This window comes from Cervus elaphus, chromosome 8 (genome assembly GCF_910594005.1).
Source record: "Cervus elaphus chromosome 8, mCerEla1.1, whole genome shotgun sequence".
NCBI classification, from domain to species: Eukaryota; Metazoa; Chordata; class Mammalia; order Artiodactyla; family Cervidae; genus Cervus; species Cervus elaphus.
Genome location: NC_057822.1, coordinates 49,136,948 through 49,153,285, shown reverse-complemented (window position 1 = coordinate 49,153,285; position 16,338 = coordinate 49,136,948). Strand labels below are relative to the sequence as shown.

Genomic DNA, 16,338 nt, shown 5'->3' with positions numbered 1-16,338 from the left:
TATTTGCATGAAATGTTCCCTTGGTATCCCTATTTTGGGCCCTTAGTAAACTATATTCTTCCTCTTTTAATTAACATCTTATATATCTCTGAATAGACATCCTCACAGGCGATATTTTTATATAAACACATAAACACCTATTCACATACCATAAAGATCTTCAAAAATTCAACAGATACTTAGATACAATGTTGCATGCTGTTTGGGACAAGGGAGCAAAGCCTAAGTAATTAAATCTCTCACAAATTTGATGATATAAATGAGCTCAGCCACTGGCCATTGTAGTTATTCTATTTCTGGGAATAAAGGAGACAGGTTTATTTGCAGTATCCCATGCTTAATCATTAGTATTAAATGAATTAGGACCAGAACTAATCAAAGAAGCAAACAGCTGATTACTGCTGTTTTGTTGAAGAAGTAATTGATGTTCACACAGGTTAAAGCGGCCAAAAAGGCCCCTAAATAAATGGCCCAGCTCTTTTTCTCCCTTTATAGCTTGTTTTCAATGGTCTTTAGTCTGTGATTACTTAAATATTCATTTATTTCAGAAGCCTTTTTGTGCAAATCCCAATTAAAAAACCAATCACGTTCTCAATAAATTGGGCTAACAACTTCTTTCAAAAGAAGAAACAATTGCAATGTTTCATTTCTAAAATTTGATTTCCTATGACTGTATAGGCAGTGAATTCAGTTAAAACCAGGAAAACCTCATAAATTTACTCATAGTGATTAATAGAAGATATACCTTCCGCTATGGAGATATGGAGAATCTTTCTTTGTTCAATAATACTGTCTTCTAATTTTTTCCACATACATTTTGCACTCATTTGTTTACTCAGTATAACTAGAGTGACTCTACAACTTACAATTGTATCTGTAATTAGTGACCCACTTGCATTTTACCATCTGGCTAGAAATATTGGTATAATTAGCACATATCTTTCTTTTGGCCTTTCAAAGGCGTATTACAATCACTAAATTTAAATTCCAGTGGTGAACCACAGAGGGAGGAAATCTTCCGACTAATTATAAAACAATCCCTTTTTTTTGCTTATTCTGAAAGTTGACGACAGCATGGAGTTGGCATGGAATCTAAATGTGAGATATTATTCATTTGATACCGACCACATTTGCACCCACCCTTGCACATTACGGATATTCTTGAACAGTTCATACTCCTAGAGCAGAATTCAGAAGTTGTAACAAGGCATTGTCTGGCCTGCAAAGCTTAACAGATTATATAAAAGTTATTATAACTGGCCCTTTATAGAAAAATTTGTTGACATTTTTCTGGATGATCTAGACAGTCTAGATATAAATGAATGTGTACCAGTACGAGCTGAAAGGAAATGACTACAAAATATATAAAGAAATATCATTGATAGAAATTAATAATTAATAGAAAGAGGAGCAGTAAGAGAACAAAATTTTTAGAATGACACCTAGAGAGTTAATGCTGTGTTAACTAAGGGAGATAACATGAATCCAAGAAGTTCGGTGAGGAGGTAATACAGAAAGGGAGAATATGATCATCAATTTACTTAGAAGTAGTTTACATTTGAGGATACTTATATCCACATAAAGATAACACATGTAACTTCAGTGACTAGGAGGAAAGGGGGCTAAAGAGAAAAACTAGGGAGTGCCTGTGTGTCAGAAAAAGAAGATATGGAACCTGAAGATGCTCACAACTGAAAAAAAAGTTCCAAATTTTTATCAATACCTCCTTCCTACGAATTGTCAAGTCTGCACATCATTTCTCTCATCACACTTCATACTTCTTACATGGTGATTTTACTCATCTCTATGCAGCACAGTGCACTGCCATACATTGACATTTTCTAAGAGTATTATTACTTAGAAGAAGTGAATAGCCCTTCTTGTTTTCAAATTTATGTGCTTTATCCAACAGACTGGGTCTAATAAACATAGCTGTACTAGAAAAGGAGTTCAAAGACGATGTGGGTCAAAGGCTAGATAGACTCCAGGCAAAGAGGTTAGCATTTAGGAATAACAAATTTAGAAGTACTTTAAAGCAAAAGACAACCACAAATGTAAAAAAAAAATGCTTTTTAATTTGTAACCAAAAGGATCATTAAGTTGATGTAATTTTTTTTAACTGCAGTATTCAAAACAATTGTAGGCAATATGCCTTAAGCAACATGATTACTGAATAAAAGTTGAGATGGACGGCAGTTGTAATTTGTGTGAAATTTATACTTGAGTTTAAAGTTCTTTAAACTTTCACAAAATTATAAACTAGTAATAATTTCCCAAATTGGAAGTCAGATAACTTAATTTTAATACAATTCAAAATTAAAGTACAATTGCTTATACGACAATGAATAAGGACAAGTTTCCAAGTCAGATGTCAACTGAAAATTCAAATATATACAGAGGAAATGTAAACAGTTATAAAATATCAACAGTTATAAATGCTACTTACAGCAAGGCTATTCAAATTTTGGTCTATGAATGATTTGTGACTCATTCAAAATGAAAGAAAGAGCTTGTGCCAGAATGGAAATCTATTATGTCACTAATCGGCTATTTCTTTTATAACAAGAGTTTCTTGATAAAGGAAGCAGTATGCTGATTTATATTCTGGAACAGATGCCTTATCTCACTACAACCTGGAGAACAGGTCCTGCTTACTTTCTTTAAAGTGCCATGATAATTTTACTGCTCAGAGTTAGGTTAATTTTAGTGTGGGGGAAAAAAGTTTAAATGATACATGATTGTCAGCTATACCTCTTCTATTTTTAATCCCATTGATCCAAAGATCCTAACCAAAAAGCAAATTATACTTTATAAACCCATCACAATATAACATTAATCCTCAGATGATTACTGACATCTATTCACCTCTGAGGGGATCTCCATATTCCCACTTCAGTGGGAATATATATTAACCGTTTCAATTAACACTTGCTTTCAATCTTGTGGGAAGAAAGTAAGAATTATTTTATAATTATCAAGAAAAAAATTTAATAAGTAACAGTTATTTGTGAATAAGTTCCTCTAAAAATTGGTTTATTCTCATATATCAATCAGAGAAAATTTTAAGCTCATCTTTATGAAAAAATTGAACTTTTATACTGTTTGGGTAACAACTAGTTGCTTTTACAATGAAAATTGGTAGGGAAAAAGGTATGCAAATTTATAACCCTGTGTATTCTATTAACTAAGGGGAAGCAGATAAACTATTTTAAGATTCCTCAGAATAAAAGTAAACTGGCATAAAATATTTTTTAAGAAACAGTTTATAATTCAAAATTCAAACACTGCTTGATTTTTAGTATGGCATAATTCCTCTGGAAATTAAAAAATATAACATGGTCTTTTGTAAAAGTAATAATTTCCTCTTTCTCCAATGACTTACTAAACTTTATCTGCATTAGCTTAATACTGAAGGCAAATAAATGGACAACCAACGATTCAGAAAAAAAACTCATCAGTTTAGATATACAGAAGCCCAATTAGCTTCTGCATTGACTAGTTTATTGAACCGATAACTACTTCTTAAGGAAGTTAAATGTACATTTACATGTCTTAAGATGAGAGCTTCTTCAGCACCTGAGCTGAGTGCAATATACTGGAGGGAAGAATCTCTAACAGAAAGTTGTCTAAGGACTTATTTCATCTATCTATACATATATACATACATCTATACAAACACATTTACACATATACACACACACAAGCAGAAATAACTTTTCCTTCAAGAAATGTTGAAGATGTAAAAAGAATTCTCCATTTACCTAAATAAAGCAATCTGATGGTTATTAAAAAGTTTTTAAGTTATTTGGGATCTCACAAAATTTCAACAAGTTTTTTTAGAATAACATATGATTCAAAGGGAAAAGACTCAAGGATTTCTTTTGACAAAACTGAATTTCTTTTGACACAGTATCATGGTTGCAAAGTTACAGTTATCTTACCTTGATAACATGAGTTTGAGTAGTCTCCAGGTGGAAAGTCATCAAAGATTACCCAATAGGAGTCAATCCCCACCCCCTTAGGACTGAACATAGTCACCGGCCTCCCATCATTCTGCTGTCCTTAGACTATTAGCTGCAGTGGCCCCAGTGAAACCCCATTAAAGGCCACTCTGCTGAGCCCTGTCACACCCTAGGAGAGTTCTTCACGACTTTATGTTTTATGCCCACGTTCACCTCGCTACTGCTGACTGGCACTGTGCTGGCAGTCCTACTGTGCTCTGATGTCTTATGCATACTTTTACAACTCTGAATGACTGGCTTGCACTCCACAACTCAGAAGATACTTAAAATCCTGCCAGTTGTCTAAGTCTGTCAGTACTTTCTTCTACATTCAATTAATAAATATGTTTCGTTGACTGAAAATAGAGCCCATTCAGCTTCATCTAAGCATCTTCTATTCTAGAGAATCTGGAGGATGAAAACCCTCTACACTTGAATAGCTTCTATTCTCCATCTTTCAGACCTTGTTAAATCTGAAGTATGGTGAGAGCGGGCAAAAGACATTTGAGTTAAAAATGATGCCATGCTGCTCTTTCCTCTGTTTTAACTGGTATAGAATATCCCTAATCCACTTTCTAACCCCTCCTCTGCTCTGGTTAAAGGACCTGTCTCATATAGTGGATCATATGTAATGCAGTTTCAAAATATCCATGACTGAAAAACACTTTCAAGTGTTAAATATCTTGAGCATCTATAGAATAGCTATATTTTTATTTAAACTTGAAACTGTTATCCTAAACAAAATCTTGTCAACAGAGGCATGGTGTAGGGCTTACCTTGGAGAATCTATTAAATTCAATTGTGTTCATTTTGTTTAGTTTACATCAACCATAATATAACCCAAATCACTTTTTTCCTGATATGGAAGGCATTTTGATAAATCCATTTGAACCCAAATTCTTTCATTAACATGTAAACTCACAAGTACAATTTTATTTTTGTTATATATTTAAATATTTTTTGAAGAGTTGATATCTCAGTATAGGGAATGAAATTATGCTAGTAACTACTAATTTAGCATTCAAACATTTCCCTAAATTCTTCAATGCAAAAGTGCATTTACAATATAAACATGCCATACGTGAAGCTACAAACCACAATCTCACACGGGAGTGGATTTCAGATTCCAGATTCAGTTCAAATGGGTTAAGGAGAAAAGTGCTAACAGAGCAAATCTGACACAAGTTCGTGGGGGTTAGGCAATGAGTCATCAAAGCGGAATCTTTTGGACACCAAGCTGCTGTCCTCCGGGATGTTCTCCTTGTCTTCTCGGTCACTGCAGGTACCATTACAAGAGGGCTTGTAAGTCTTGTCCTCTGAGGACCTTACTGTATGATCCTGACTTTGAGAGGAACTGGAGGTTTCTTCGGGGTGAAACAAGTTTCCAAAGTCCCACTGCTGCAGCCAAGAATGAGAAAGGCAGATTTCGGCTGTCGGTCTTTCCCTTTGAACGAAAAGCACCGAGAAGAAATTGAGATCTAAAAATCAGGTTGGAAATGTCTGTAGTTCAGTACATTAGAGGCTTATTTTTTTATCTATTCTGAAAATAACACATACCCATAGTACAGGAGGGAATAATAATAAGAAGAGTGGAACACCTACAGTTTGTTTAATTCTGACATGTGCTGACACATCATGAAGCTTATAGACAGGACTATCTAGTCAAAACACCAGGGAACATATTTTAGCCTTGCAAATAAAAATCAGTAAAATTATAAAGACTCTTGGGTCTATAAACCCTTTGAAGGAAAATACATGTAAGTAAATTATAATCTCTATATACTTTATTCTTAAAAAGTAGTAACAGTTAAATCTTGAAAACAGAGACTACCCTTCAAAGATGTCTATCTAATATTTTTAGTTTTTAAATTTTGTTTTCTCTTGTGAAAGCAACATGGTCAAATATCATAATATTTCAGAAGGAAAGAAAACTTGAACCTTAACATAACCACCATAACCATTAGAACGTAGGTTTCCTTAGTCTTTGTTTTTATGTTCAATTTTTATGATTATTAAAAAAGATTTTATGATTATAAAAAAATTAAGGTACTCATTACAGAAATGTTAGAATCTAAGTGAAAAATATTTAAGAAAACTAAACAGTTTAAAACCATAAACACAGAGAATAATAACTATTTCTATTAAATAACGATCTATGAATGGTAGCCTGCCAGGCTCCTCTGTCCATAGGATTTTCCAGGCAAGAATACTGGAGTGGGTTGCCACGTCCTCCTCCAGGGGAATCTTCCTGACCCAGGGACCGAACCGTGACTCTTACGTCTCCTGCATTGGCAGGCAGGTTCTTTACCAAGAGCACTACCTGGGAAGCCCAAAATAGAGCTAGTCAGTGTTTGTTAAGACTTGCATTAAGCCTACGGTTTTTTTCTTAAGCAAATAAGGAAAGTGAATCCTCCAGGAGATTAAGCAACTGTCAGAGAGAGACTTGACAAGTAACAAATCCAGGATCCCAGCCCAAGACAGTATATCACAGCATCTGAGTTACATGCAGCCAAGGCATTTTCAGGTAAATAGGGCTGACCCGGGGGCTTCCCAGGTGGCTCAGCAGTAAAGAATTCACCAGCAATGCAGGAGACGTGGGTTCCATCCCTGGGTAGGGAAGATCCCCTGGAGGAGGAAATGACAACCCACTCCAGTATTCTTGCCTGGAAAATTCCATAGACAGAGGAGCCTGGTGGGCTACAGTCCCTAGGGTTGCAAAGAGTCAGACACAACTGAGCAACTGAGTACACACATACAGGACTTATCCTGGTAAAGAAAAGGAGGTGAGCTTTTTCTTTTCCTGCTTTGAAGTTGCCAATGAGTGAGGTAAGAGTCTTAAGACATACTTTCAAGTACCTTCTTTAGCAGGCAAAGAGTATCTGCTCCTTAAAAATTTGACAATCAGTATTTGAACTTGTTATACAACTATAGTCATTTCACTATAAATAATTCATACCAAAGTCTTATCATAACCAGCCACGTATATTATACATCTTTGGTGTGTGTGTTCAGTTGCTTAGTTGTGCCTGACTCTTTGTGACCCCACAGACTGTAGCCCTCCAGGCTCCTCTGTCCGTGGGATTTTCCAGACTACTGGAGTGGGTTGCCATGTCTTCCTCCACGGCATCTTCCTGACCCAGGAACTGAATGCATGTCTCCTGCGTCTCATGCATGGCAGTGGATTCTTCACTGCTGGGCCATCGGTTCTACTACTAATCATTTTAAGGAATTTCAGAGGATAGTAGCAGGTTGAGAGAGAGATAACCCAAATCTTCTCTTCGTTTCAAGATTTCCTGTTATATATTTTACATTTCCTATGTTTGAAGTTATAGATTTGTCATTTAATGATCTCTCATACCACCTCTCTTCCCATTTTACCTGAAACTTACAAAAGCAAACATCTAATAATTTTATACTGTTTTATAATGTATCTTTCTTAATAGTCATATGTAATTTATTTTGCAATAGTATTTAAGTAAATTAATATTACTTACTCTGGATTTTTTACTAAAAGGCTCTGGATGAAGTCTGTGGCCAGCTGTGAAACTGATGAGAAAGTTTCTTCCGAATAATCTACATTAACTTGAGAAATATTGAGGTATGTTTCCTGATTATCTTCTCCCACAAATGGGGATGTGTGAGTTAATAACATATATGCTATTACACCAACATTCCTGAAAAAACAAATAACTGAGAAGATGGGAACTTAAAATGTGTGTTAATCTTAACACACTTATATAAAGTAAAATTGATTCTCAACATATTCCTGTCCTCAAATCTTGTGCAGTTAAACTACAGATTTTAAACTGCTTTTCCAAGTTCCCATAGTATACTATTAAAGCTGAAATAATTATGCTGTCTCAAGGTTTGCCACACAGAAAAAGACTGAGGGAATAATGCACATGTATGTTATATAAAAAAAATGTATTAAATATGTATCATTATATCTACAGTCTGCCCTTCACACAGATACCTGTTTATCAAGTATACAAAGCTGTCCTGAGTGGCATTTCCCAAATGGTGTTCAATGACACAGTGATGATCTGTGAGACACAAATACGATTCCATACAAACAGAGGCTGCAGGTTTGGTAAAGCACAGTATTGGGCAGGCAGACTTCTTTTTAATCGCAAAACTTTTAGAACCATAAATATGTTAATGACAACTGTGTTCAGGAACCAGAAAAAGGCAATACATATATAGCACCTATTTCACCCACCTATTCAGCCATAGGACCCTTTTTCTTACCAAACCCATTTCAGTCCCCTACATGGCAAACTAAACTCTTCCTCTTGGTCTGATGGAGTCAGTCCACCACTGTGGTCTCAAGTAAAGTTCTGCTATCAATGCCATCTCTACCCTATAATAGTCTCTCTGTGTCAACCATATAAACTCACAATACCCAATAAATATACTCTCATATAACTAAACTTTTAAATGGATCTAATCTCATTTTTCTATTGAGTAAATATCTTCCTAGTTCTCTTAGACCTAGATCATATGTCTCCCATCTGGTGCTTGCCCGCTGCTTCCTCCATGGTTGTTAAATAGCATTCTATCTTTATTATAGGACATATAGCACACATAGTACTGTGACTATTTTGTTCTTTTACCAGAAGGAGTCTTCCTCCGGGAAAGGGATTTTCCTATTTATTCCTGTACTTTGGCTCAGAGCCAAACTTATTAAAAAGAATGAACAGGTAAATGTTTTCCTGTGGCATAATAATGATACTCAAATAAAATCTTTTAAAGATAGCCTTACTATTTACATTTTGAACCAAAGAACCACAGAATATGTATTAACCAGCTTTTAATAAAGGAATACAAGTAATTAACAAAATCTTACCACATATCTGTTGCTGTGGTAATGGGATCATAGTTCAGGATTTCTGGAGCTGAAAGAGAAAATAAAATTCAAATTCAATACTGACAAATATAAAAACATGACAGTTACTTTGAAGTAAACTGGATTTAATTTTAAAGAATTACCAATATATCAGCAGAAATTTAGCACAGAATTTATTATCCTGTGATTGGACATTTAGATATACCTAATGTTGAGAAAATTATATAACCAGATGGTTCAAAAGCACCAATTATATTCTGGGAGTAACCAGTATCTATGCAGTATTTTTTTTAAAACGATTAAGATTAACCTCAGAAAAAGCAATTATGAAGAAGTAAAATGTTAGAAGCTCAAATCTTTTTACAATTTTAGTTTTATTACTCTGTTAGGAATTAGTTTGAGTTATTTTATTAGAATGATTTCGGTTTTTCTTCTCAGGGTAAAGAGACTCATATGCATTCAAAAATGACACTATGAACAAACCAGCTTCCTGGAAGTGTTTTCAGATTTTCAAGTAGATTAAATATCCCTTTTAAACGATCTAAAACCTAGTTTCCTAAGCAATTAATTTTCCAGTCTCCTCCTTTGCCCCGGCCCCACCCCCGCCAAAAAAATTTAATGGTACAACATAAATTCTCTATACTTTCAGAACATTAGTAGAGTCCAAACTAGTACCTATACTTGAATAACTTTTTAGTTTCACAGTATGGTTTCATAACTTCTCCAAAGAGAGACTGTTATCTAAAGCATAACAGTCTGGTTAATAAAGCCTTTGAGTCACATATATTGTCAGCCTCCACTGCACCACCTGCTACCTTCTCACATACTTCTGTGAACTATATTATATATAATTACAATCATTATTTGAGGACACTGTAGCCTCTATCAGCATTTAGAAGTTAGTAATTTGCTTTGTTTTTCATTTTGGGAAAGTCAGCTCCCTTGCTCAGTAGCACCTGTTCTGTTTACTCATATCTTTTCAATGCCTGCATAGGGATATCAATATGAGCAACAAGAAAAAGTGTAAAAAGATTGTTACTACAAATTAAAATACTTTACCATTTATGTGCTGCTTTACAGGACTTAAAAACATCTTTCATCTCCATGATCTAATTTGTTGATTTAGTACAATATTCCTAGATTATCTAATAATAGGTTCTACTTAACACCCTTCTTTTTAAAAATCCTCCTTTTACAACTCTCAGCAAAAACCTCACTAGGACAAAAGTAAAAGTGACATCTATCAAACAAAAAGGCTTTAAATGCAGTAACACTGATTCAGTTTTCCTCTTTTTTTCATTTTCTTCTGCTTCCTAACTTCCTTTTTACCTATTTTTCTTTATGTACAAAGCTTTTATACACAAACATTAAATTTTTAACTTATATATCCAATGTCCTGTAAATTGTGATTGTCTCAATTCACTACAATTCATTTAAATATGTCAAAATCAAATTTTAATGCACTGAAATATTTGAACCAAATATATCCTGGAGTTACATGCCCTAAAATAGTTCTATATAGGTATCACTTATTAATAAATTTCAAAGTGGTATATAAAATAAAGGAAATTCTTACCCAAGTATTCTGGTGTTCCCATGATTTCCCGAAGTTCACATGCATTTCCTATTTTTCGAGACATTCCAAAATCTACAATTTTTATGTCCCCAAGAGGATATATGCTGCTCAATAATATATTCTGTGGCTAATAAAGTACAACAAGAAATGATAAATAATATAAAACAAGAAAACAATACTAAACTCAAATCAGAGGTAACTTAAGTAGAATTTGTTTAGCTATTAAACATTTATTGAGTCATCCACCAAACATTTACTGAACTACTACTTAGGAGGAGCTATAGAGTCAATGATAAGTAAAAAAATACACTTCAAGAGTATTCTTGGCTTTAATAAAAAAAGATGGATACATTGATTGATTAATTGATTATGATATACAGAATACTCGGTAGTAAAGACTGCTTAATTTTCTGCCCATAAGAAAGTCCAAGAAGGCTTTGCAGTAGAGATGATGCTTAAGGTGAATCCTGAAGGCTAAACAGAAGCATGCCAGTGAGAAAAGTGGTCTAGAGAATAGCATGAAAGAAGGCATGAACAAATAAAAACGCATTCACACCCAGAAAGAGCTAATGGTTGAGTACAGTGGTACGGTCCTGGGTCTGACTACCGCAGGACTGTACCTCAGACAGAAAGAGGCATGGGAGGGTCCATGACAAGGAGAGTGTCCAGGAAGGGAGGAGTCCAGTGTTCAAACAACGAGAGATGATTTGATCCAGACTTCTAGGTTCCTGTATGGCTACAGAGGAAGGATAAGGAGAAAGGATAGTAAAACGAGAGGCTGAAGTGGTACCTCAGGGTTTGGGAAGGGGCCTGAGTGATCTGGGGCGGGGTGTGGGAAAAGGAGAAGCCAAAAGACTAAAAGCCTCAAGAGAAAGATAAATGAGGATAATGGGAGCAAAGGAGTAAGGACTAGCAGATTATCTTCAAGAGGTAGCTAAAAATTAAGTATTTCAGAGACAGACAGTTTTATAAGACAAAAAGTCCAAGGTAAGAACAGTAAGAACAGGATGGAGTGACATGACGGTAGCATTAGAACATATGTAATGATGGTTTTTAAAAGCCCAGTGATTAATCTGAGCTGCTCACACATGCAGTCTTCTATCTATCAATACAGAAGTAAGTCCATGTAGCACATACACAGTCTAGACAAGCATGGCCTATTGTTTCCTCTCAATACCAGTTTGAGTTAGTTGCGCAAAGCAAGAGCAGAGAAGGAACAGAGATGTATTGGTACTTAAAACTACATGACATTACCTTTAAGTCAAGGTGTACAATGTTATTCTGATGTAGGTAATGAACTCCTTCAAGTATTTGTTTAATGAGTCTGATAATGTCATTTTCAGAGACCATTTCAGCCAACTCAGGTAAACACAAATTGAAAATTTCTCCACCTGCAGCACTGAAATAAAATTCAAAGAATAGAAACTTGAAAAATCATTGATCTAAAAATGACAACTTTTAAATACTATATACCTTTAAGTAAAAGATATGGCCACCTAAACTTTAATCTCTCTATATATACACATTTAATGGGGGGCAGTGAATGGTGCTGGGAGGGATTTTTAAGAAATAAAATAAATGACAAGAATAGTTTAAAGTCTGGGTGCTAGTATTCACCTATGAGCTCAGCTCTGCTCTATTTTACTCATTTATTCATTAAATATAAACATACCTGTCATCTGTATATAGATAGACATTTTGATTCTCAAGACAATCATGTGAATCATGGCTACCATTCCCATTTTACAGATAAAGAAATAAATACAAAGAGGTGAAATTAAGTGAGACAGCAGAATCTAAATCTGTATAATATGGATGAGAATCTACATTCTTAACCAATATCCTGTGTTGCAGCTTTACAAAGAATAGTTGGGGCCAGAACCCAAATTTTTTTTCTTTGTTTATAAGAGCTGAAAATCTAAAGAATGCCAACAAATGCATAATGAAAAATTCCTAGATTTGAAATCAAATGATTGAAAGTTAAATCATAAATCTGCTATTTGCCAGCAATATAATTTAGGGTCAATCACTTATTTGAGCTTCCTCATCTGTAAAACAGAGATATAACTGAACTCAACAGATTTTTTTCTAAGGACTAAATCTAAACGAATGAGATAAAAACTGTCAGAAATCCTGCAAAAAAAAATCTAGATGGTTATTAATAAAAATTTATAAGGTATGTTTGGGAATATCTCAAGTAAAGCCTACTCTATATGATAAATCAGAAACTCATTTATTTCACAGAACACTATTTTCCCCCCTTTGGTTCACTCCTGTATCCACAGCAACAAGAAGAGTGTCTGGCACATAGAAGGTACTCAGTAAGTGTCTGTTGAATGAATGAATAATGGAATAGACAGTCATTCTTCAGAGCAGCTCAAAGTGCAATTCATTAGTCTTGGTGACTGTCAAGAGGAAGAAGCATGTCATGTATATCTGGAGTCACAAGAAGGAAAAAGAATCAGTGGTCACAAATCCGAGTCTCATTGAAAATCACGGGACTGACCCTTCACACTTGCAGAGGTAACCGGGCCATGAGGTCATCTGCACAGAGCGTGCCGATCAGAAGCTGCAGGGCTTTATCGCTGACACTTGACAGTGTTTCAGAGAAATCTGTGGGACAGCTGCTAAGGCACACGTGGGCATGCTTCAATAATGTTTACTGCATATCTCAATGACTTCCAGCCCCCACAATTCCCAGAAAGTTCATGAGAAGCTAACTTCAAGATCTGACTTCAAGGTTTCATAGTAAAGACAATCTGAGTATGAAAAATTTACTTTGCTATAAAACATGTAATAGTGACCTCCAAAGTTAGGTACCAGAAGACAACATTAGAAATTCATTCATCTAAAAAAGAAACTAATCTTTGTGAATAGCTAATATTCAGACTACCCACGTGGCCCCTCAGTTCACACGTCAGTTGTTTATTTGTCATAACCCTGCTCAAGGTCTCCTGAGGGAAGAGGGATTCCGCAGGCCAAGCTACTGAGGATACCTCTCTTCTCCCCTTTCTGGTTATGTTATTTAGCTTTAATGAAATGAATCTTCTCAAAACAAGTGGTCAAAATATATTCCTGCAAGGACACTACAGATAAGGTTAATAATGCAATCGTAAGCAAATAAGAAAATGAAGAGATACTTCAGATTCTCTTAGAATGAGTTCTTTGCTGGGCCCTTTATAAGACACATCTGATAAGAAATCAGATGAAATAATTAGATTATTAAAAGAAAATCGTATGGAATATGGATCCCTAGCCACTCTTAAAATATGGAAAATACCCAAAACTATGGGAAATACCAGAAAGATCTAAATTCTTCAGTATCCAGCAGTATATGGCAGCATAAAATGCTTAGATGAAAAATTCATTCTTGAACACTTCATAATTTTTTATATACCAACACTGACATTACAATCTCTAAAGTTAATTCAATAGACAGAATTCTCATTAATTCTAAAGTTCAAAATAAAATATAAGAAAACCACTTGAGAAAACACATGTAAAGCACTTCCCAATGCCTAGACATAAGAAGACAGCAGGCTGCCTGTGGAAGTACCTACTAAAACAAGCAGCCTGACTTCCATCCAGACCCCGCCTAACTAGTTACCCAAGCTGGGGCAAAACATGCTTCTGTTTCTTCCACTGTAACACAGTGATACATAACAAAAAATGACAGCTCTAACTTCACTGGCTTGCTCTAGGAATTAAATCAGAAAAGTCACATCAAGTACTGAGTACAACAGATGTTATAAGGATCAAAGCAGATCACTTGTAGTATTTAATACAGTGTCTGACACACAGTAAATATTCAATAAATATTAGCTATTATTATAATGAGTCAACACATATTAATGCCAACATCTAGCCTTTCTGAATTTGGGGGCTGCTTGTTAAACTCTGATTATGAAGTCAACTTTAAAAGTCCTTGCTAAATTAAAATTCATTTTTAGAAACACTATATTATATATATATATATATATACACACATATATATATATACATATATGTATACATATATAAATGCACACAACATATTCTTAAGTGGAAAAAAAGGATTATAATACCATACACTTAATAGATCATGATTTTGTTTCTGAAAGTATACATACCTAGAAAAATAATTTCAAAATAGAGGAATATGTCATAAAAGTAACCACTGTTTACAAATGATTTCTATTTTCTATACATTCTAAATTTAACACAATAAATAGATGTTACTTTTATACCAGGAAAAGTATCCTAAGGGGTTTGGGTTTGTTTATTTCAGTAACGAGATCAAACAAACACTGACTGTCAGCCAATTACACTGTTTCTACCTCTTAGTTTGACCAGCTGACCAATGTCTTTTGTAGGACTACCATTTTTCCCACAAAAGAGGGAAAGCTCTTTACCATAATTTACCATAGCTTTCCAAAGATGAAGCTATGGTAAACAGAAAATGAAGGGGAGTTAAAAGGAGGAGAAGAAACGATAACACAAGAAGCAGAAGTTAGCAGAAACTGGAAGCATAAATGGAAAGCAGTGAAGAGCAACAGACCAACAGACCCTTTGTTAAAACAAGGCACCCAGACCAGTGACTACAGAGAAGAAAAAATTCAGAAATGTGGAGTATTTATGTTTTTTGCTTATGTGCTTGTGTATGTGTTGTGCATCTGTGAATGGATGTGATAATTGTACTTTAGTACAGTTACGCTGTCACATAAATCTGTGAACTATATACTACTTACATCTACGTTTGTCTTTTACAGCTTTCTAAAGCACAGTTTAGAAATTAGTAAGAAAGTCAAGAATATCATTTAAAAAACTCCCATAACACAATAAAGTTAACATGTAGAAGATTAAAATCAAACTACATGGTTTACCTTTCATTCATGCAAGTTTACCTTTTTATTCTCCTTGGGTAACTTCACTGGATGTGCTTTTCAAATAAATGAATACACAAATTATTTCAATCCTATCTGCCCATCAGACTGTTTTGCAGAAAACAGTCTATTTTCTGTGCCATTGGCAATGAAAGTATACTCAATTTCACTATAAACACTGTATTGTCATTTGTTTATTGAATGCTATTTAATTCATTTTGGGGTATCTGTGTGAGGCTACACATTATAAGTTTTCTGAAAATATATGAATATATACTATGTTCCTCTAATATTTTATTAACAGGAATCTTTACAAGTTCTTGTTATACTTTTATCATTCTTGTTCTTGACATTTCAAGCAACCTTACCCAACCAATTCAAATAGGTACTATAAACTTACTTCAATTTTTTAAAGAGTATACTTACTATTCCAATATCAAAATGATTTCACTTGTATTTTCATAGACTTCATGAAGATTAATCACGTGGGGACAAGATTTTGCCAATTCAAGTACTGCAATTTCATGGAAAATCTCTGCACGACAGTCCTGTCCTCTTCTTCTCTTTTTCAGAAACTTTGCAGCATATTCTTGTCCAGTAGATTTTGATATACATTGTCTAACCACAGCAAATTTTCCTCTGGGGGAAAAGTAAGAACAAAAGTTAGTATAACACAGATACTGTTATAACTTTATCAATCCTTTCAAACATCCATGCCATTAGGAATTTACCTTTGCTCTCTTAATCTAATCAATTACTACATGTACTTTTATAAAATTTATAGTATCATCACACAAAAATACAAATGGCAAATGTAATATAAGACATAATTATATTTATTCTTCACTATCATATCATTAACATGATACATTACCATTGTAGGGAGAGATCTCATTTGCCCACCAACTCCATGCCATACTCTTGATATGAATTATTTTGTTTAAGTATGATAACAATCCTATAGAGTAAATATTATTCTGTCTGGCAGATTCCAGAGAAGATATGTATCTTGGTCTATTCCCCTCTGCTAAAAAGTTTAGCTTTCCTTCAAAT

General features: G+C 34.4%; 1 protein-coding gene across 1 annotated transcript in view; it reads right to left on the bottom strand.

The window, feature by feature from the left end:
- Nucleotides 1-2,055: 2,055 nt before the first annotated feature.
- The window catches only part of STK17B (serine/threonine kinase 17b), a 29,539-nt gene continuing 15,256 nt past the window's right edge, over nucleotides 2,056-16,338 (bottom strand). The window contains exons 3-8 of the mRNA XM_043910522.1: nucleotides 15,712-15,924; nucleotides 11,678-11,822; nucleotides 10,424-10,550; nucleotides 8,848-8,896; nucleotides 7,496-7,675; nucleotides 2,056-5,445 (exon numbers count right to left, since the gene is read on the bottom strand). Coding sequence (XP_043766457.1) covers nucleotides 5,163-5,445; nucleotides 7,496-7,675; nucleotides 8,848-8,896; nucleotides 10,424-10,550; nucleotides 11,678-11,822; nucleotides 15,712-15,924 — 997 coding nt within the window. The 3' untranslated portion in view covers nucleotides 2,056-5,162. The remainder of the gene's footprint in view (nucleotides 5,446-7,495; nucleotides 7,676-8,847; nucleotides 8,897-10,423; nucleotides 10,551-11,677; nucleotides 11,823-15,711; nucleotides 15,925-16,338) is intronic.